This window comes from Pseudopipra pipra, chromosome Z (assembly GCF_036250125.1).
Source record: "Pseudopipra pipra isolate bDixPip1 chromosome Z, bDixPip1.hap1, whole genome shotgun sequence".
Classification (NCBI taxonomy): domain Eukaryota; kingdom Metazoa; phylum Chordata; class Aves; order Passeriformes; family Pipridae; genus Pseudopipra; species Pseudopipra pipra.
This window is the reverse complement of record NC_087581.1, coordinates 33,836,110-33,859,335: the sequence shown is the minus strand read 5'-3', so window position 1 is coordinate 33,859,335 and position 23,226 is coordinate 33,836,110. Positions and strand designations below refer to the sequence as shown.

The window sequence follows — 23,226 nt, the reverse complement described above, 5'->3', positions numbered from 1 at the left end:
TACAAGAATATTTGAGCAAATAGGTTGTTTGGAAAACAGTATACTAGTGTAAGACTTGTAAGGAAGTCTTACTTAGAAACAAAGCTGTCTCTATTTGATACACTGATCAAACAAACCAGGTAGGATATCTATTAATTATCTCTAGTGCTGTCCTACTTTGGAGAAAGACAAGTGTTCCCTACCATATCACCCTGTGTGATGTGTGTATACACATAGTTAACTCTCTGTTGAGTATGAACTCATTTTGTTGCTGCTGATTTTGTGGTGATAACTGCACAGCTTATGCTGCAATTCAAGCACGTGTTGTATTTACAGTGGTCCACCTCTTGAAGTCAGTGCTTCATTGTCTTTTATTTGTTTCATTTGTGTGCTGTTCAGAGAACTCGTATTCTAAACATTTTGTTATTATTTTTAAAGGTCTCCTCCTTTTTGGATTTTTTTAAAAGAGCAACCTCATCTTCCTGGGAGAATAAGTTTGTTATCTTTTAGTTGAGCAAATTGTATCATAAATCTAATATGTGCAAAATTATTGTGGTTTGTCATTGATGCTTAATAATGCTAAGACTGACAAAATGTATGCATGTGGTTGTGTGAGACAGCCCTAAGTGTTAACTCAGAATTTTAAACTCGATTTGAAAGGAGTGGTAGAAAATATCAGGTAATTGCTGCCTAGAAGGCTTACTGTTTTCAGAGCAGCTTAGAGGTAGATGTGTGTGAAGGATCTGTTTGGTTTTGTTGATTTATTTTGTGTCTTTTGTGAATGTTAAATGTGAGGCCAGGTTTAGGTTCAGCTTTGTCAAGGCCAGCAAAATGGAAGCTTTATATGGACAGACCCATGTCTTGGTAGTCAGCAGTCCCTAGTGTCTCTTCTTAACTCTGCCACTGGTTCAATGGATGACATAAAGCAAGGTGTTTCACACATCCCTGCCCCTACCCAAATTCTCTATAAGTTGGTGCTAATAATATTAGTTTCCTTGGTCAAACACTTACACGTAAACTAAGTTTTACTGTATTTGTCTTGAAGTGATTTAAAATAAGTTCTCGTTTCCTGTCTACTAAGTGCAAAAATGATGAGTTTCGACTTTAATGTCATGCTTGTGGTGGAACACTGCTCCTTTTTATTTGACATTTCGCCACTCTGTCTGCCCTTGTTCATGACATGAGTATTTTAATAGCTTCTGTTACAATAGCAGTAATTTTTTGAATACAGAACAGCAACTTTGAAACTATTCCAATGGCCAGAAGCAAGACAGCAGTTAATAAGGTGAAGAGGTGAGACCAGAAGTGAATAAAACAGTAGGCTGAACTGAGCTCAAACGAAAACACTATTAATCATAACTTTGTTAGGCATGAGGTCTTTTATGCAAAGTTGCATTAAGAGAGATAGTGCCAGAATAAATAATACAGAACTCCTGTGCTGTCACACTGAGCACAGTGGTTGTGTCAATGCTTGTACTCTGCTTGTGTCAATGCAGACCTATTGATTCTGACAGGTTACCCAGGCATCCCAGTGGAGGAGTGGATCGGTGTTATTTTTAATTGCATGCTGAAGATTTGCATGTGTCTAATCTCTTTGGTATTGCTGTTGTCATTGTTCTGGTTTTTTACTGATTGTGGTGGTTACATTGCTAGTAATGCCAAAGTCATGGGCTCAGTCCCTGTACAGGCCATTCACCTAAGAACTGGACTTGATAAACCTTGTGGGTCCCTTCCAGCACAGAATATTCTGTGACTCTGTGTACCTCTAGTGGCCTGCATGCCAAGGGTTTTTTTTATATGGGCACTAAGTGCTGTGGGTGCTAACATGTGCATAACATGCACTAAACAAAATAGGATTTTACAATATGCTCACTGGACAAATTATAAAACATTAATTAAAGTTTGATAATTTGCTTAAAAGAAAATAGCAAGGGTGGACTATTCTTGCCTAACGGCATTAAAAGATGCTAATGACCTGTTCATTGGGGATGCAAATGACCTGTTGGGATGAAAATTGAGTGAAATATTTGTTTTGGTTTTGTTTTAGAACATGTTATGATATCTTCTAGACTATGGGCTCAACAACAGTTTTACAGACTTGTTTCTAATTATTAAGTAGATTCTTCACTTTTTTTTCTTTCACTTCTTTCCATACTTTTCTCTGCAATATTAATATACTCAGTACATGTACCCACTGTAGGTTGTATTGCTGAGCTGTTTTTCATAAGTGGTGTTATATGAACATCTAAAGGGAGAGTTATGCTTTTTTACTCTGACATTCATTTTCATGGCTTGACAAGTATGAAGTAGGCAGAGAGAATTACACTTTTTCAGGAAAACAAAATTAGTTACTTGCCTTTCTTCATTTCCTTTTGTAGATGCCTATGATAGATCATCTGCAGCTACAGTATTTCAGAGTAATTAAGGGTCCTTAGTACAAAGAACTTAGTTTGAATAAGCCACGCATACAAGTTCTCTGTATATTGGGAAACTCATACAGAGTGGCTGTGCTGTATTATGTGTCCTATAAAATAGGACAATGATGACAGAACTCGGTGGTAGTCCGCAGATAAAGCAGAAAGATGAAGTTGTGTGTATTTATATCAAGGAAGAATTATACAGAGAGGAGCATGTATTGTCATGCAGAATCTTCAGGGTACACAGAGAACTGCCAATAGTTTGCTCATGATCCAAATGCACAAAAATATGTATTATTCTTAAGTGTCTAGGATACTGTAGATTTAAGATACTGTGTTAGGGAAAACAAAACACATGGAATTCAGTAGAGCAGAATATTTTCACCAAGGGAGGAAATAGTTTCATAGAGTTTCCCATAAGAAGTTTTTTAATTTCTTTTAAGTAATAACTTCATATTTCAAGCTTCTGTTAGCTTGAATTGAAATGTTAGTCATGTTACTGATGACAAAGATGAATGAATAAGCTTTTTAAAACATCAGAAGGTCTAGTAGTTGTTGCAGCCTAGCTTCAAGATCAAGGGGTTAAACATATTCTTAATACTTAAGTTACTGCAACAGCTGACTTAAGCATGGAAAAATGTGTAGGTGCCAAGGAAACTCTCACAAGCTGAATAAGCTACTGGCCTCTGGGAATTTCATCTTCATACACATGGTACATACTAGGAACTCTTGTGGGAAAATTGTGTTTTATAGAATGTGAGGGGAAAAAACAGTATAATTCACAAGATGATCAGAATACAAATGCTTTATTGAAGGAATTTTTACTGTAAGCAAAGAGCAGACAGGGAGGCAATCAAATTCAGTGGAAACAGATGAATTAAAATTTAGGTTATACTATAAACAATGCATAAGTGAATCTTAACCAGTGTGGCTGGCAATAAGAAACATGTACACTATACCACTTTCCATAAGGACCAGGCCTTTTTCTCACTTTTACATATCCCTGTTAAAGACTATGAGAGTCTTGAGGATGTTAACGTCTTCTGTATTTTATGAAAATTACGGTCTTGTGGAGGGGAAGACAGAGCGAAGTTAATGCCACCAGTGTAGGATAGGCAACATAGAGGTTGATAGTGGCCTTTTCCACTGGCCCTCTTCTTGACCCATCAGCCTAGATGGACGTCAGCACTTGCTAACTCCTTCTTGGAAATGTGGGAGGCTGACTGGTTCACCCTGCCACAAGATGCTGAAATACATCCCTGGAGAGGAGCCTTGGGAACAGGTAAAGATGCCCAAGGCACATAGGCCACACTGCATGCAAAATCTGCATGAAGTAATGGCTGCTTTGAGAACTTCTTGTTATAGTTAATCAAAGCAGAGACCTTCCTTCTACTTCTTGTGAGGTATAGAAGCTTTAAGAGTGTAGATTCTTTTTTTTCTGTTGTCCTCCTGTTGTGTAGTCACAGTCTGACAATGTGATGGAAGGAACAGTATAACAATTCTTTTATTTTGTGTGAAACTTTCAAGAGCAAGACACTGTAGCTTTTTTCTGTAACTTCTGAAAAGTCATGCTGCTTTCTTCTAACCTTAGTTTTCTCAGCATGGGCCTCACAAGATCTAGGGAAGGATGAACAGATGATGCTTTTCTCTGTTTTTCAGACCCCTTCAGAAGCAGAAGAGTAAATGTTGAATCCCATTATTCTGAATTTCTGTTCTCGGGGTGATGAGAAGGAATGCGGAACAAAAGTGCACATACAGTTTGTCTGCCTGTCTTTGTTTTCTGATGAAGCCAGTTAACTGCTGCAAGGAGTAAGAAGATAAATGAGCTCTTTTTAAAGAGGATGCCAGCTTTAATGTGTCACATGTTCAAAATTTGTTGATATTAGCAACATTTAGAGAGAAGTGAACAAACCAAGAATTATCACAGAGAATAAAGAATTAGAGTTGGGAAGTAGTAAGAATTGATGGTAACTCCATATCCACATGTTGCTTGCAAGTTAATAACTATTTAAAAAAATAATAGCCAAAAAAATCCAGATTAGTTTAATTTGGTAACAGATTCCCAGTCATAACCCTTCATCTGAATTATTTCCCAATAGTTAGTGTGCCAAACAATAACTGACTCCAACATTTTTCTTTTTATCATATTCTCTTTTAAAAGTGTGGTGGAAAAGATCCTTCTTTGTGCCCCTTGGAAGCAGACAACATGAAATGAATGAGCTGTCCTAGTTCAAAGCATTAAAGTAAAAAAACCCAAAAGGCTTGTTTAGAAATATGTAATAAGCAACTCCTGTCTCCTTCAGTTATTAAATGAAATTGTTTCCAGAGGAGGAAGTGGGATATTAGTGAAGCTTTCACACTGTGCTCCCAAAGTAGTCACTATCTCTGTTCTAGGAGAGACAATCAGAATCAAGTTTATTCTGTGCCCCCTGAACTCCCAGCCACAAACTGAGGTACCAAAACGTTAAAAACAATATATTTTTCTAAGACAGTTACTCAGGCATTTGGGAGAATGTAGGAGGCATCCTGGAAGAAGATAGGAGAGACAAACCAAAGGTTTTTTAGCCTTTGGGAACTTAATGCTGATTTATTCTTGTTGGAGGAACTGGATGGATTGACTTGTGGTCCTGGCATCACATTATATATCACACAATTATATGTACTTCTGAAGGCTAAAATGTACTTGCAGCTGTCAAATGTTCAGTGTGGAATGATGACGATTATCTGGTAACCTAGAATAGTCATAGCTGTACTTTTTTGGGTGTTCATACAAGAAACAGGAGTGTCAGAGGCAGCAGTATGGATTCTTATACATACTTATGTACTTTTCTGGGAGGAGAGTTGGTTGAAGGATGAAAAAAGAGAAGAGCAGAAATGAGCCGAAGAAAATGTTCAGTGCAAGTCAAACTACCAGTGTAAAGTCAGGCTTTTTTTTCTGTAGCTCCATGGAAATTATCCATTTAATTAACGATATTGAAGCCGTACTCCAAAGTCCCTGCCAAATGCTTAGGTCACTGGCAGACAAAGCTTGGAGGTTTCCTGGAAAACTTTGTACTGTTAAAGCAATCAGTAGGGGTACAAAGGTAAAAGTTGCAATTGTAACAATAGTAACAATTGTAAGAATAGTTACAATATTTACATGAATGTAAAAAAAGGAGAACCTTCACTTTAACTTAGCAAATATATGTATTTTCTACAAGTAAAAAATAGGCTTGAACATAAACACTTTCACAGGCTGTATTTTGTAGGTTCACAGGCAATATGGTGTATGTTGGCTTCCAGCATTATAACTGAGGCTAAGGAATAAGAATCTTCTTACACTAGCCCCATACAGGATACTATGAAGAAATGTAACTCTATTCCAGCCAAAAACATACAGAAGTTCTACACACCTCTTGCCTAGAGTCTTTAAGGTTAGCCAGTGAAGAACATTTCCACTGCCACTGTATGTTCAAGCTATGTCAGTGGCATTTGTGAGCACATGATCATGCACCCCATTTGTGTTATCTGAATAAAGTGTATCAGATTTATTTTAGCTCTTCTCAGTGATGCTGCAAGTTTTGCCTTTTAATATTTCCTTTGAGGTTTCTCAGCTTTTCCTGGTTTTATGCTCTGTGTTTTTGAGGGATGGGGAGGACAAGTTAACATCTCGTATTACAGCAATTCAGTTACCTAGAGTAATTACATTACACTGCAGAAGAGCAGATATATATTTAACTGAAATAGCAAGTCATCCAGTCCACTGGATTCATATTGAGATAGTCTTGACTTCTTTATGTTTGTAAGTAGGTTATCCTGTTAAGTGATTGTTACTTAAAATTAAATTACAGTTCAAATGCAGTCCTTTAAAAATTCATATTATATGTTCTTCTGTACATTGATTTTCATTTGTTATTATCTTGTTAAATGTAAGAAGTTATGTTAAGTCACCTGGTTTTCTTCATTATGCTCAGTTGGAGCTTAACCTAGCTTTCTTCTGTCAAGATGTTTTCTTCCAAGTAGGCTATCTCTCTTGCATTCAGTCATTAATGAATGTTGTGAGCACTCCCATATTGAAGAATATCTCATTAAGAATTTTGAAAGTCAAAGCAATCTACCTGTTTAATAATAAGTAAGATTACTGGTTTGAGTGGTTTTTATTCATTCAGTTTCGTGAAGATTATTTTCCTGTCTATGTGCTACTTCTCCAGCTCACTGTGACATTTTTATTGGTTCTGAAGTCCTCAAATAGGAGGTGTGTGTACCATTATCACTCTGCATTCAAGTTTTAGCCTTGTTTTTAGACAAACTTTGCCATATATTCTTTGTTACTGGGCAGTTTGCTTCTGGTATATACTGCTACCTGGAAAGTGGCCAACCCTACTATGACCAAAGCCTCTTGTCTTTGGTGTCTTAAATATTTAAGCTTACTCTGTGATTGCTCTTGAAGGAAAAATTCAATTAGGGCACTTATGGCTCAGAGTGTAAGTTTCAGTCTATCTGTCTTTACTTTTGCTCTTAACTAAAGCAGAATGTTTCCTGCAAGGAAAAGATGCTGTTAATTTCTCCTTTCCCCAAAATCTACCCTGGAGCAGAAGGTGGTTTGATCCTTTGTGCAGAGGAATGTAAACAGTTAGGGAAAATTCTTCATTTTCCACCTCTACTATTATGTGGATCATAATACAGCTTAATTGTTTTTTGTCATACTGTCTTTTGTGTACCTAAGTAAATATTCTTCATAAAGTAACTTCAGGATGTTCTAGAAGGCAGCAGTGGATTCTAAAAATAGTTTGTTTGCTATGTCTGTTTTCAGTATCTGTCCTTCCATTGCTTCTCTTAGTCCTACGTTTAATTACATTAACAAAGTTTGACTTGGAGGACTCTTAAAAGCAAATAATTATCAAATAGCATAGATCTATGTATGTCTCATCTCAAAACCTGCAGAAAGCCTATTTAGCCATTCTTACAGGTGACAACCATGTGACTGATTTATTCCATCTCCTTGAGCATTTCCTGTAATCTCAGTCTGTGTCTTGACATAAGGTATCCTGACAAGCAGCTGTGGTAGCATTTTTAGTATCTGAAGCACGTGGCTGAAGTTCTACTGCTGCCAGTAGTCAGTTTCTGAAGATGGAGGTGGAAGTTGTGTGCTAGAACTAAAGCCTTCTCCTCGCCCCACTCCACCTCTGCACCTTTCAGCTATGGGGCTTGTACTGGCACGCCACTGGCTTCGCTTCAGGTTTTTGTACTAAAGCACACTGGAGAATCTTCAGCCTCAATTTACGCCAAGTGTTTTCTTTGTAGCATATTGAGGGTGGGCAGGGTTCTTCAGTGCTCATTCATTATGAGGCTGTGGACAGGCATGTTTCTGACATTGATCTTGTTACTGGGGATATAAAGGGTCTTTTTTTGTTGTTGTGTTCATTTCTCTCAGATGACAGCCCTTATTATGAATGGTGGCATGGAAGCACATGAATGGAGCACATGAATGCTTCTGGGTGGTGTGGGGTGAAGAGGTGCTCCTGAGTGTGGGTCGAGGCTGAGCAGGAGCTGCTGATAGCTGCTGTTGCAGGGGAGGATGCGTGGTGGCAGAGGTTGAACCCTCACTTGCTATGAGTTCTGCCTTAGAGGAGAAGTATTAGGGTGTATGTGGGTTTACAGCAGATACAGCGTGCTCCTTGAAGTGGATGGGTGGGGCAGAGCTAGACGTCCGTACAGGAGCTCCTTTCCAGTGCCTGCATACCAAACCCAGAGCTTGCGGCTTTGGTCCTACTTGGCCATCTTCTGCGCCAAATGAGAACTTTTCTGCTGCTGTTTGTTGCATCTTCCTCTTCTGTTTGTCTTGAATAAGGACGTGCTTTTTAGCCAGAAGTTGTAGCTTCCTTGCCAATCATATGAATATTGTTAGCTGCACTTAGGGGTTGCTGTCCTTGGGTCTAGGTATTATCTGATGTCTGCCATCCATTGTAAGTCTCCAAAAGTGCCCAAAGGTTCCTGTGTAACCTACCTGTAGGGGAGCTGTGGTAAATAGTAGCAGAACAGCATGTTACAACAAAAAAAGTGGGAAGGGTAGTGTTTTAGGACGGAGGTTTCTGGTTTTGTTGTCTAGCTTTGGATTGTAGCTTTTGTTGTAGCTTGGGTTGAAAGGCAATTTTCAGGAAAGTCAAAGACAAACAGATCTGACATTTTTTAGTCTATGCTCTAAAAAATGCAGATGCTCTAAAAATGTGACAGTCAGACTTGTGCCTGATGTTTCTTGAGTATTGTGCTTACCTCATGAATTTAAAAACTAACATCACCTGTCTTTGATATACCATGGTATTTTTAAAATACCTATCTGGTGTAAAGACTTATTCTTCTGAAAACATACAGAAAAATGAGTAGAGAAACCTGCTTAGAGTTTTGCTCTGATCAGCCTGCATGTCTGTTTCCCTTTTTTTTTTTTTCTTAATTCAACAGTTGTTTTCATGCACTATGCTTAGCGATGTTCTTTCCTGAAATCTGTGAAGATCAGACTGGGAACAAAATCTAATATATATCTATTTACACAATTTCCTAGGGCAATTGCTAGTGAACAAAACAAACAAAATAACAATCCAAAACCAAATATCCAAACAAACAAAACCCAAAAGAAACCAACAAATCAAAAATTAGAAAGGTAAGGAACCCTCAGAGTTAAACATGTCAGCTTTTTAAAACCCTTCTTATGCAGTTAATTATTGTCAGTCAAATCTACTATGGGAAATAAAGCTTTGGATAACTTTGTCCAAGCAAGGAAATCTGCTTTGATACAGGAAAGCTGACACCATGATCCTTTGGAAGCACCTGATATGCTAGTACAAAATGGTGGTTTCCATTTTGACTAATGTCCTCTAGACGATATATACTCTAATTCCTGACAAAATTATGAGTACTAAGTAGGGGATATTTTGTTAGATTGAACAAATTATTGTCAGGCATGCATAATTTTGCAGGTTTGAATTGCTTTTCTTCACCTGAAGGAAAGTATAAAGTTTTCTCTTCCTCTGCAGTCATGACCACTAATGAAGCAGTGGTGGCTTAAGATTACATGTTTTGCTGGTTTCATGCACTTTATTTTGTTCAAGATGTTTACACTAAATTATTTCTATTCTCTGTATTTCAAGCTGTTATTTAATCAAATACAATACATGTAGAAACAAAGTGCCAGAGGCATACCAAGAGACGAGAAATACCCTGCAAAGAGCAAATGAAAAGTTTAGTGTGGAACTGATGCCATTGGAATGTGGCATAATTCTTCACAAAACCAAACTTTGCCAGTGATTTTAAAGTACTTCTGATATGACAATGCTGTCTGAATAAAGATTGGGAAGTTTGGTTGAAAAGAATTATCAACAAAATAAACAAAATTCCTTATTACCGAATGCTTGCAACTCAACAGTAAAATTGCAAAGATGTCGCTGACTGGAAAACAGAAACAATGTTTTGTGTTGCTTCTCTCAGAAACAAGTACAGTCTAGGGATTACAGATGAAATTATTTATTTTGTAGCATATGAACAAGTAAAATGTTGTTAATGTTTTCATCAATAGCTTTCTAATTCATTTTGTGGCATTTTTTAAAAGAAAAAAGACAGTTTTGTTCACTTTTCCCCTGACATTTTTAAAAGAGCAGAGTTGAAACACTGCATGATGAATGACTTTCATGCATGAGAAAGCAGTTAGCTTTCTTAGGCAAAAACCTAGCTACTATCTATCAAAAGTGTATTTGGACGGCTTGGTAACTTTATTTGTATTGTTTTACAGATTTCCATTAGATTAGTAGTGCAAATACAATTTCATGAATGTAGTATTTTTTAAGGTGAGAATTTTTGAAAATTAGTTGTTTGCTTCATGGTGGAATTGTCCTAGAACAAAACCAATTATTCAGAGTTAGACCATGTGCCACTTTGAAGATTTTCTGTCTTTATGGCACAATCTATATTTTTTCCCTTCCCTTTTCTGTTTTATGCTCAAAGGAGAGTTTATCAGCTACGTAGAACATAGAGCTGCAGAGCTTGAGAAGAGATGTATATGTGACTAGCTTTCAGGAATTAATATATCATACCTTTCAGTGTATATGTATATATCTTTCAGTGTATCTGAAATGCTTGTGCACCAACACATTGCAGTGTGAGAAATGGGATGAGTGGAAGCACTGGTCAGGTGCTAGTAGCAAGCTCAGTGTGAGTCAGTAGTGTGCCACGGCAGCCAGGAGTGCAAACCCTACGCAGGGGTGCATCAGACACAGAGTCACCAGCTGCCAAAAGAGGGAATCATCCCGCTGTACTCAGTGCCAGTGTGGCCTCACCCTGAGTCCTGTGTGCAGAACGGGGTCTCATAGTTTAAAAAGGATGTGAAAGTACTTGAATGTGTCCAGAGGAGGGGAACAAAGTTGGCTGAGGGGCTGGGAGGAGTGGCTGAGGACTCTATGTTTGTCTTATTTGAAGAGAAGGAGGCTGAGGGGTGACCTCATTGCTTTCCTCTTCGTGAGAAGGAGACATGGAGAGGAAGGTGCTGAACCCTTCTCACTGTGATCCAGTGATGGGATCTGTGTGAATGGTTCAAAGCTATGCCAGGGCAGGTTCAAACTGAAAATTCAGAAGCATTTTTTTAACGAGAGGGCACTCAAATATTGGAATAGGCTTACTAGAGAGGTGGTCAATGCCCCAAGCCTGTCAGTGTTTAAGAGGCATTTGGACAATGCCCTTAATAGCATACTTGAACTTTGTCCTGAAGTAGTCAGGCAGTTAGACTAGAAGATTGTTGTAGGTCCCTTCCAATTGAAATAGTTCGTTCTATTCTACTTCTCTTATGCAGAAAAATAAAACTGTAGGTGTGCTATAATGGTCAGAAACAGCATTGCAAATTTTAATTGTTTCTGTTTGAGGAAAGTCTTAGTTTTCTATACCCCTTCTTTATAAATCACTAATCCTTAGCCTCACGTGGCTGTTCTCTTTCCTCAAAGTTCCTAACAGCTTAATAGTATAATTGTTGTGATAATTACATGCGTGCCAACTTATACAACATCTGCATCACCTGCATGCAAACACAGCTCTTAAAACTGGGTTTATGCCTGGAGTATACATTTACATCATAATAATTATAAACGTGTTTGCACACAGACTTCAAATCTCTATTTCAGGGTATTTTTGATTGTAGAGCTTTGTATTGTTCTGTCTCACAAGTAATGCCAAATGAGAGGCAGAAAAAACAGGCAGATTCATTTAAACAATGTTTACAATAAATAATTGTTCCAGACTTAGCAGTACCCTTCTATAGCTTAAGCTCGCATACTATTAATACATCTATGTTTTGCTTTGCTTAAATAGCATTATATTCTGCCATTTGCTAGTGAATGATATAAATAACATGCGTTTGAAGAAGTATTTTTCTTTTCCTGCTGTCTATTCAGCTACTCTGAATAGCTTCAGGAAGTTAGTTAGATAGATGATAGAAGCAAAACTGATTGCTTTTCAGTATATTACATAGAAAGAAGGAAGAACTGTCTGAAATTCAACAAAGGCAAGTGCAAGGTCCTGCACCTGGGTAGAATAACCCCAGGCACCAGCACAGGCTGGGGTCTGACTTGCTGGGAAGTGACTCTGCAGAGAAGGACCTGGGGGTCCTGGTGGACAACAATCTGTCCATGAGCCAGCAGTGTGCCCTGGTGGCCAAGAAGGCACCATGGGATGCATTAGGAAGAGCATTGCCAGCAGATCGAGGGAGGTGATCCTGCCCCTCTACTCAGCCCTGGTGAGGCCACATCTGTAGTTCTGTGTCCAGTTCTGGGCTCCTCAGTACAAGAGAGACATGGAACTTCTGGAGCAGGTCCACTGAAGAGTGACAAATATGATTGACTGAAGCATCTCTCTTATGAGGAAAGGCTGCAATTGTGGGACCTGTTTTTCTCAATAGAAGAGAAAATCCCGAGAGCTGTAGCTTCTATATAAATGTGAGAATGCATTAAAGCACAACTACTGTAAATTTTTATTACTTTTAAAATACTAGTGGTATCTACAGGGCAAATTGATGCTTATTGTCAGAGTTTTTAATGTTATACCTAATATCTTTTCCATCAAAAATAATTGTTTGGTTTATTGTGTTATTATCCAAGCAGCCTTAGCTGCAGTTCAGTTGTTCAAGGGTTTTTCTTTTGCTTTAGTGTCATGCTTTTCTAAGGAAGACTTCCAGACCAGCTACTTTCTGGAAGTCACTTGCTCCAGTCCTTTGATACCTGAGACATACATACATGTATTTTTTAACAGTCTTTTTTTTTGAGAACTGCTTTGTATTGAAAAAAACAACGTCTAGAATGAAAAGGTGAAATGTAGTGCAGGAATAGCTTCAGTCTAAAAACGCTCTTTTTCCTTTTTCTTCCCTTCTCTCATTCCCATGTTGTTTGGAGGAAACCTGAGGGATCAGACAGAAGAGATGAGAAGCATAAACTGTGAATGGCCCTAGACATCACCAGTAATTTCTGTATGTCTCATTAAGGATTGTTGCTTGTGTGTGCAGTGCAGAATATAGCTAACAGCTTTTTGTGTCCTTCAGTCAACAGAAAGGGCGTCTGCACCATCTGTGGTGTGCACTGAAGTTTGAAAGTTTGCAGGTGGCTGAGGGTCTTTTGATATCAAGAAAAATCCTCCTTCTGCTGGCAGTCCTGGAAGGAGTGGATATTGTGTTTTATCCCCAGCTGGCATCTAAGCACCATCCAGCGGCTTACTCATTTCCTCACAGTAGGATGGGGGAGAGAACTGGAAGGGTAAAACTGAGAAAACTCGTGGGTCAACATAAAGACACTTTAAAAGGCAATGCAAAAGCTGTGCATGCAAGCGAAGCAAAACAAGGAATTCATTCACTACTTCCTTAATGGGCAAGCAGGTGTTCAGCCATCCCCAGGGAAGCAGGGCTCCATCATGTGTAGTGGTGACTTGGGAAAATGCTGCCAATGTGTGGTTTAGGTAACTTAAAAATATCTCTGACAGCGGTATTAGCAAAAGCAAGTTTAATATAAATTTATGAAAGTGTGACTTAACAAAGTTCAGTGGCAAGGTTGGCTCTGTTACTACTACATGGATGTAATACAGAATGAAAAACTGGATTAGGGTCAGCTTAGAATTATTTTTGTGGAGACCAGAGATGGAAAAGGGTAAGGATGTAAAAAGGTAAGGGATACCCTCCCACTGGGACCCCAGGTTCAGAGAGGACCCCCTTGCTTTCTAAATTCCTGATGGAGCCTAGGTGCAGCTGAGTCAAAACTCAGTCCCAGCCCTGAAGACTTTCCTGACCTGCTATCTTGTGTATTGGATTGTTCTCAGTTGATGAAGAACCTATTCAATGGTTGAGGAATATGCAGAAAATGTCACTCCAACATTTAATTAGGGGTCACTTTATTTAACGGATTTTAAGCTGTATCTTGATACCCTGGTAGAAGTGGTGTGAATCTGGGCACTCCATATGTGAGGCAGAGAATTTAGTAGGATTGAAAACGCAATGCTGAAAACTCAGTCTTCTTTTTTAGTCTCTTTTGTGCTTTCACTTCAGGGTTTTATCTTTGTCGTTAAATACATGTCAGCATAAGGTGTTGAGCAAATGGGCACCTCTTATTTCTACAATAGGAAGTACTGTTTAACCCACACTCAGCTTAGTATTTTTTCCTATCTTCTGTTTGAACCTGCCTAGAGTTTTTTTGGTATTAATGGCTGAGATGTGCCTGAAGTTAGAGAGCCATTCTCTTGCTGGCTGTTTTTTTTATAGAATCCAAATACTGGACTTCACCAGCTGGCAAGGTGAGCTGCAGGGTAGCAAAGAGCTTTTATAGAAATCACAGCTGAATATTTAAAGCTGAATTATTCTGCAGAAGGGATTTGGTACCACAGTCTGCCTTCCTCTGAAAATGAATGCCACCCCTTTGTTTTGAGACTTCTTTTAATGAAGATGGTGTTGAATAGAGGGAAAAGTTGGTTTAAGGATGACCAATATGAGCAAATAATAGGCAAGAATCTATATAATACCAGTAGCAAGAACTTAGTTAAACCAGTTCTCTATAAGAAGCCTTCTCTTTTTACAAGCACCCACTTAGAGTGTCCTGCAGGATGCACAAAATATATGTGAATCATTGCAGACATTATTGTGCATCATCCTGATGTTCTTGTGTCAGCATCTGCTGAAAAGGAACTTCTGTCTTTCCTTATTTGTTTTGACTACATTTTTAATAAAGAAAAAAAAAATCTATTCACAATAAACAGTGTTAGACTGCCAAATGAATCTCATGTTAAAGTTTTTAAGAAAGATAGCTTTAACTAGAATTTTGTTACTGTTATCTCCAAAGGCCTCAGTGTAGTCACTGTTAGTAAAATACATCATCATGGCTTGATTGCATCTGTTCCTTTGGTGTCAGTTAATGTCTGATGCAACACACGGGAATGCATGTGTGAGAGAAGAAGCAGTGCTTCACTTGTGGAATAAAGGAACAAAACATTTGAGATAAATGACTTAAGCTATTTATGTGAGCTGTAGAGAAGGCATATTTCTCTGACAAAACAGGGGACAGATAATCGTCAGTTCCTGTTCTGGCTTGCTGTGATCTTGAGTAATTCATTATACTGGCATTATTGAAAGAACTCTCCCTCTCTACTCCATTGGTTAGAGCCTGGTGATAGTAACACCAAGGTTGTTACTGTCCCTGTATAAGCCATTCACTTAAGAGTTAGACTCAGTGATCCTTGTTGGTCCCTTCCAACTGCAGAGTCTATGTACCATTGTGAGTACTTATTTGTTCCACCTGGTATTGAAGTTCCTGGTAGTTCTGCTTTAGCAGTCTCAAATGATGAAGAACAAAAAGAAGAAATAAAATTTTGCTATCCCTAAACTGCAGGTTCTATGCAGGCAGGAATGACTTGCTTGCAAAGTTCAGTTTGAGTTGTGCATAGTTATATCCGACTGTGTGTGTGCGGTTTTGTAATGGTGCTATATGGAAGTGTTATTGGAGATTTACTCATGTGGTTTACTTATGCATTTAAAACACAATTTTTTTGCATTAAATACGGGTTTTTCTCTGTTTCAGTGTGCAAGGATCCACCCTACAAAGTTGAAGAATCAGGATATGCTGGTTTCATTTTACCAATTGAGGTTTACTTCAAAAACAAGGTATGGAATCTCATATTTTCCATTAAAAAAATAAAAAAATCATGTGTGAGGTTTTTTTAAAGTTTAATTTGTAAACTTGGATAACAATTAGGCTTACAGCTAACTTTGTCAGTGCTGTTCCTCAACTCAATATTACTGTAACTCTTAGAAATGCATAATTTCACTAAATCATAGAATGGGTCAGGTTGGAAGTGAACACAGTGGATCATCTGGTCCAAGCTCCCTGCTCAAGCAGAGTCATCTTAGAGCACATTGCACAGGATCACAATCAGGTGAATATCCAATGAGGGAAACTTCACAATTTCTTTGGACAATCTCTTCCAGTGCACAGTCACCTGCATAGTAAAGAAATTCTTCCTCATGTTCAGGAGGAACTTCGTGTACATCAGTTTCTGCCCATTGCCTTTTATCCTATTGTTTAGCACCCCTGAGAAGAGCCTGGCTCCATCCTCTTGACATCCTCCCTTCAGATACTTGTAGACATTGATGAGGTCTCCTCTCGTTGTCTCCTCGAGTCTGAACAAGCCCAACTCTCTCAGCCTTTCCTCATAAGAGAGATGCTTCAGTCAATCATATTTGTCACTCTTCAGTGGACCTACTCCAGAAGTTCCATGTCTCTCTTGTACTGAGGAGCCCAGAACTGGACACAGCACTCCAGATGTGGCCTCACCAGGGCTGAGTAGAGGGGCAGGATCACCTCCCTCGATCTGCTGGCAATGCTCTTCCTAATGCATCCCACGATTCCATTGGCCTTCTTGGCCACCAGGGCACACTGCTGGCTCACAGACAGGTGGTTGTTCACCAGGACCTCAGGTTCTTCTCCACATGCTTTCCAGCATGTTGACACCCAGCCTGTGCTGGTGCCTGGGGTTATTCTACCCAGGTGCAGGACCTTGCACTTGCCTTTGTTGAATTTCAGACAGTTCTTCTCTGCCCATCTCTCCAATGTGTTGAGGTCCTTCTGAAGGACTGCACAGCCCTCTGGGTTATTGGCCACTCCTCCCAGATTTGTGTTGTCAGTGAACTTGCTGGGGAGCATCTGCCTCTCCATCCAAATCACTGATGTAGAAGTTAATCAGTACTGGGCCCAGTATTGATTCTTGGGGGACAGTATTTAGTAGATAACTAGTGAAATTAGGATTATTTGATTAAAAAAAACACCAAACAACAGTTGAATGTAATTATTCAGAAGAATTACTAGCCCTGCTCAAAAGTGGACAGACTTTAAATAGTGCTTAAGAAAGTTTAAGAGTCACTTAAACTTGAGGAGAAGAAACCAATCTTGATTGTGTTGATTACATAGGGGACTTATTGTTCTATTTTAGTATTGCAAATCTTTATAACTTGGTCAGGTTTTGATCTTTCAAAACAGTCTTTTTTTGCGCTCTTGCATGCTCTATCTTTTAGAAAATGTTCTTTTAGACTGCATGTGAGCCCTCATTTTACTCAACTCAACGTTACCAGGGCTCAGTGCCATTCTACCAAATGCAGTGCCATTCTACAAAGCTTATGTTATTGTAGTGTCTCACATTCTAGGTAATTGCTGCACTTACTCTAAGTCTCAAATAGCAAATACAAGGGTTTTCTTTAACATACATAACAGGGTCTATATTACTAATTACCAAGATGTAACTTAATTATTTTAATCAAGTCAGGATTACATCTTTAATGTGTTGAATGCTTGGTGAAAGACTAAACCAGAAAGAAAATAGAAGTCCATAAAAGAAGACTTTTTCTGGAACCCTGATCACTTAAAAATTGTGTTAGAGTTAGCCATGTATGACTTCAAGTATGTGTTCTAGTATTCTTTTATCTTTCACAGAAAGCTCTGTTAAGGTGTGAGATGTGGATAATTCTGCTCAGGCACTTTTTAAGTTGTAGGTTTTGAACAGGTAATTCTGACATGTTCCCTGTATCAATCTGTGAAGAGCAGGTCTTGGTCAACCCTGTTTGCTGTCAAAAATGGAAACAGAACTGCCTCAGTGAGTTGATCAGCCTTTTTGCTATGCTTTTTAGCCCTATCTCCGTTAGGGAAGTTGTTTTGATTCATTCAGGAAATCTAATGAAAAGCAATCTATTCTCCTTAACTTCTCTATTAAATGCTCATCCCAAAACTGTGCAAAGTAAGTCAGAAGACACTGAGTCAATCACTGAAGCATCTCTACAGAAAGCTTCCTGCCCGACATTTCTTTTTTTGTTTTCCACTCAGACTTTTGCGTGCCTTTGCTGACTGTGGAGACCTGCAAGTCTCAGGAGTTCTCCAGCAGGAGTTCTGGCTTAGACTGAGATCAAGAGGGCAACTCACCTCACCCTCAAGCAGCATGTGGAATTAGGAAGTTTGCAAACATCCCTCACCCCTATTTTGGTGTCATGGAATACGACAAGCAGCAGTTGGACTGTGAGTCAGCTAGCTCTTCACACAGCTGCAGCAGCATGCCCTTCCCTGGGGTGGGTGAATGCAAAGGAAGAGTGGCACAAAAATTGAGCTGGCAAATTACCCCTTTCTTCTGGCTCAGCTATTCTTCCTCCCTTAAGCCACTTCACAGGTATTCCAGTACAGAAAAAGAGGAGATAGACAGAAGGAGGAAGAGGAGACACACCATCATCATTTTTTCAAGGTAGACAACTTTTCAATTTCTGATTCAGAAAATACTGTAATGAATAGAGAAAGAAGGGGTACAGGAAGCCACTCAGGGCCACAGAGAATTAAACGGTGCCCATTCCCAGGACTAAAAAAAAACTGGTAGAAAACTTAACAGGTATTTCACAATGATGGAAAATATTTCAAACTTTAAAGAGTTAGGGAAATTACAACAACCCCTGCTCCCAAATTCAGCAGCAGCAGGCTATAGTTGTTAGTCATTGAGACAAAGTCCTTAAAAATGCTTTTAGGTCAAAAGACTCCTACTTGGGAAAATGTAGCCCATATAGGATAAGGCTCATAACATGCAGGATATTTTGTCTTCACTGTCACACTGTTTTTAAAATACAGGCAGTGCAGTGACACCGAAAGTCTTTTGTGTAGTAATAGTCTGCTTTTTAATCACTGGTTATGTTCATCTGACTTTCCACAAAGTTCTTTGAAGACTTCCATTTATGAATTCTTAAAACTTTGCTTTTATGGCAAAGCTACCGGTACCAACTTTTTGCCTATAACAACATCACGGTTTTCTAAGTAGACCAGAGAATAAGTCACTTCCATTTTTTTCTGCATGAAATCATAGGTTAATATTTCTAACAAGAAGAAATATCATCATCGATGGTTGCCTTTGAAAATGATCTGTCAAGAAAATAGTTCAGTCTAAGAGAACTGCTTCTTCTGTCTTCAGAAAGAGACAACTGCGAGCCTTTTATTTCAGGTCCCCTTCTGTTGTTTCTGCTCCAAGTCTAGAGATGAGACAGTTAGCATGTCCCTTGGCTGTGTTTGAAATCTCTGATTTAACTTTTAGAATAACTTGAGATTTCTATGCTTTCTATTCTTCCCATCCTTGGAATCCTGAATCAAAATTAAACATGGTTAATGTGAATTTTTTTAAGCATCTGTCACTGAACAGAGCATGTATTTTGATTACATGCAGTGTTGGATGTGTGCTAAGGTTTTGATGCATCTCTTCCTCTTCTTCCGTCATGGTTTCCTTTTTACTAAAACTTTTCCTCAATTTTACTTTTTATATGTGTTCTACCCTAAGACTGACATTGGTTTGGTGACTTCTGTTGCACATCAGGACCTTTGGAGAAAGGGCTGCTTAATAGTGCCTTTAAAAAGCACTTACATACAGCTTCTTGAAGGGACTGTGAAAATGTGTAACAGAAAATGTACTTAATTTGTAATACCAGAGAAAAGATACTGAAGTCGGTACGAAGCCTCAGCTGAAAAAGGACACTAGTGGCATTCTCAGGGCAGTAGAGCACTGGTGATTTCTTTCAAGATATATTTGCTCTTCCTGTTCTTTCTTTCTTCATATTGGTACAGGGAACATTCAGTTTCATTTTTTCACTGCAGTGGCAGAGAATTTGGGTTGTTTGTAAGCTGTAGTACAAAACTTGAAATCTATCTGGCCACATTTGTTCAAGGCAATGAAGTTTCTTTAGTAAATGAGCAGACCCCATAAATAGGAGATTAAATGTAGTTGGCTGCAGCAGTTTCATACTTAGTACAGCTTGTGGAGAAAACAATAGTTTGGCTGCAGTGGAGGAATTTGCATTCAATACTTTGTACAGTGTCTTCAGTACTCTCTAGGGCTCAGAAGTGTGATTGTGTTGGTGACTGTTACCTTGTGTCAGCTGAATCATGATACTTGCCTATGTGCATATCTGTAGCCCGTGGATAACATGACATAAGTGTTAATTAAGCCTGGTCAGAGCTTCATGAAGTTCATGCATTTTACCTTGTGTTGTCATAGGCTGATAGGAGCTTCTCTGATTTACTGTAGCTCAGCTGACGCTTGGTAAATTCCATCATGTGTGTCTGAGAACACAAAGAATGGTTAAAAATGACATAATTTTAATTTTAATTGACAGTCTTTTTGTAGCCCTTGTTTTCAACTTAGTTAGTTTTGGTGTTAGATGTTTCTATCTGGTTATTTTCAACCCTCAGGAAGAACCTAAGAAAGTTCGATTTGACTATGACTTATTCCTGCACCTTGAAGGCCACCCACCTGTAAATCACCTCCGCTGTGAAAAGCTCACATTCAACAACCCGACAGAGGAATTCAGAAGAAAGCTGCTAAAGGCAGGAGGGGTGAGTCCTGCACCCATGTCAAAAGCCATCATAATAAAGATGTTGCTGCTTATTGCTGGTGCATGATTAGTATGATAAGAAAGATTGACCTGACAGTGAAATGAAGTGTTTTTGTGATTAACTTCATATGGGAGCTCAGTACTTGTCTTTAAGTGCAATGGGTGAACAAATGAGCATGTGCCTACCTTAAATACTTGTTAAGATACTTGTCTTCACAACCAATTAGTTAACTTCTGCGAAAGCAGATCTTGGACCTTGTCATGAAGCATTGATTGCTTGGCTTTCCAGAAATGAAATACAGGATGGCTACTGTGATGGGACAAAGTAATAAGAAAATAAGATGTCATTCATTGAAAGAGATATGGTTCTGTATTAAGCAGAATAAATTCAGTGTTTATAAGGTAAAATGAGTTAGAAACTGTAAGTATAAACAAGCTTACTTAAATTTAGTTCATCAGTGTTATGCAATCTGAACCAGAAAAGTGTACCAGCTTCTTTACTTGTTGGTAGAATTAACTGATGTGAAGAAGCCCAAAGGAAGCTTGCTCATTTGGAGGAAACAGAGGGCTAGAAGGGCCAAACATTTACATGTACAGTTTGTGTGTTAGTGGAAGCTGAAACACCCCTCTGTTTCAAATGATGGTAGAACTATTCATGCTGTCAGGGACCACCAGAGGCTCAATCATTGAGCGAGACCAGGCTGCTCAGCACTTCACCCCTCCTTGCCAGGGTGTGAAACCTTCCCTAACCAAAGGTGGCCCAGTCTCCCTGGGCCTGGCTCCACCACTGGGCTGTCTTCATGGGCCTGCTGCCTCTTGCCCTTGTCCCATACACCACTGTGAAGAGCATGACTATGTCTCCTCTACTCCTTCCCATCAGTGCCATGTTGATAGGAGGGAATGGAGGACCTGTTGGGTGCCCCCAAAGCCATCCCTCCTCCAGCCTGAACCAGCCCTAGTTCTGTAGCCACTTCTCACTGCATAAGGTCTCCAGCACCACCATCTCAGTGGCCTCCTCTTAATTCCCTACATTTTGTTGGTGGTGTTTCTTTGTTGGGGATCCAAACCATAAGCAGCACCTGATGCTGATAAGCATCAAGCAGAGGGTAAAGCCCCTACCCTCCCCTGGTTCCCAGGGCTGTGACCTGCTCGCAAGACCTGGGGCACTGATAGCCATTGTTTCTGCCAGATGGGTGGCCCTGGCTCAGCTCACAGCCTTCCTGTGCCCAGGACCATGCCCCAGAGTTGTTTTCCAGCTGTAGCCTCATGGCTGCAGGGCTCTGCCTTACTGGGACAGGACTTGGCATTTGTTATTTGTCCTCATTGTATTTCATAAGGCAGCTGTTAACCCATTCCTCCAGACTGTCTGGGTTGCTCCTACAAGTCCTGCTTGCTCTGAAGTGTCAGATGCTTCTCTTCCCCAGCTGATTATCTGCAGCCATCATGAGTGTCTTCTGTCTCTTCATCCGAGTCACTGATAGAGGTGTTAAGCAAGCCTTCATACAGTAAAATTACAAGTGTATATGCCAGTGCTTATCTTTATTTTTAAACAGTCATAACAAAAGTGGGTAGCCATTTTTGGCACATTTAGACAGCAGTGGGTTCTTGGCTGGAGATAAGAGGGAGTTAGTGTGAGAATGTTCAGTCTGCTGAAGAGAATCTTTGAAAACAAAGCAAAAATAAGTAGCATGTATAGTCTAAACCTTGTTGCCCTCCTGAAGAAGAGAACTGTCACAACTATAGTTATATTGAAATAGAAGCATGAATGGTGTTTTGTGTTTGCATTTTTTAGATGGAAGAGGGTATCCATGTCTGAACATTTGGCTTTTTAGTGTGTTTGCAAATTAAATAAGATTTTATTCTGGAAAACTTCATGAGCCACTGCCTTAGTATTAATTGTATCAGGTCAGTTGTCAATGGACAAGTTTTACCCACAAGTGAAATAAATCTAAATGATGCCATCAGGGACTTTGGGGTTGAGGGGCAATGGTTAAAAAGGTTAAAATAGGAAGTGTCTTTTTTAAGGTTAATTTTCTGTGCCTTCTAATTTTAGCTTTCTTGAGTTAACAAAAGCAAATATTTTGCTTAAGTGTAAACAACAAAATGTGGCATGTTTTGATCAAATGCTTTCCCTAAATATATCAGTGTGATCATTCTTAGAATACATTGCTTCATTGCCTTTTGTCTTCTGGATACTACAAACTGCTCAAACTGCATGGCTTGCTTTTTTATTTTTCTCCATTTCCCCAATTCCTTTTCAAGAAATAAGTACCTTCTGGTGAAGTTACCTGTGTTTTCTGCATCCCTTTATGGACTTTCTGACCTAGGAGTGTATCTGGTCTGGTTGACAGAGACAATGTAACAGCATTCTGTGTGTCTTGTTACTGACAGTCTCTGTGAAGGGCTTTCATCTCCTAATATTGAAAAGTCTGTTGCATTTTATGAAATACTGTAAACAGGCTTTTGTTAGACTCTTGTAGAAGGCCTGGAAATTCACTCTTGCTTCCAAGTGTGTGTAGAACAGACAAGAGAATGAATGCACAAAACATTAACTCACTTGTAACTTCCCTGCTTTAGGCTGAGAAAAGCATTTACAGGATAATAAAGTATGAGGTGGATCTTGCACTTACTTATAAGTCAAAACAATTAATACTTCTAGCTTATGGCTGTAACTAGTCAGTGAATTTTGACAGACAACAACTCTGACAAAATGAAGCTCATGCCCTTCAAAATGAATGAGATACCCTGTTAATGTAAAACACCTATTGGTAGCTTTAAGTAAAGTCCTTTAACATGGTGGACTTCTGCTTACATGCTTTTAAATAATAGTCTAAATTGCTTGACTTCTGTGCACCTCAAAATCCTGATCTCTAGTTTTTCTCCCAAGTGAAAGTTATGGAATGTGTTGTTTCAGTGACATGAACTACTAAACATGATTACATC

The 23,226-nt window shown here is 39.1% G+C and overlaps 1 protein-coding gene across 2 annotated transcripts in view; it reads left to right on the top strand.

Moving 5' to 3' along the window:
• The window catches only part of MLLT3 (MLLT3 super elongation complex subunit), a 118,850-nt gene that overhangs the window by 41,093 nt on the left and 54,531 nt on the right, over nt 1–23,226 (top strand). The window contains exons 3-4 of one of the 2 annotated variants that reach the window (XM_064642821.1): nt 15,461–15,543; nt 20,141–20,284. In XM_064642821.1, coding sequence (XP_064498891.1) covers nt 15,461–15,543; nt 20,141–20,284 — 227 coding nt within the window. The remainder of the gene's footprint in view (nt 1–15,460; nt 15,544–20,140; nt 20,285–23,226) is intronic. The other variant, XM_064642822.1, reaches the window with a different exon arrangement.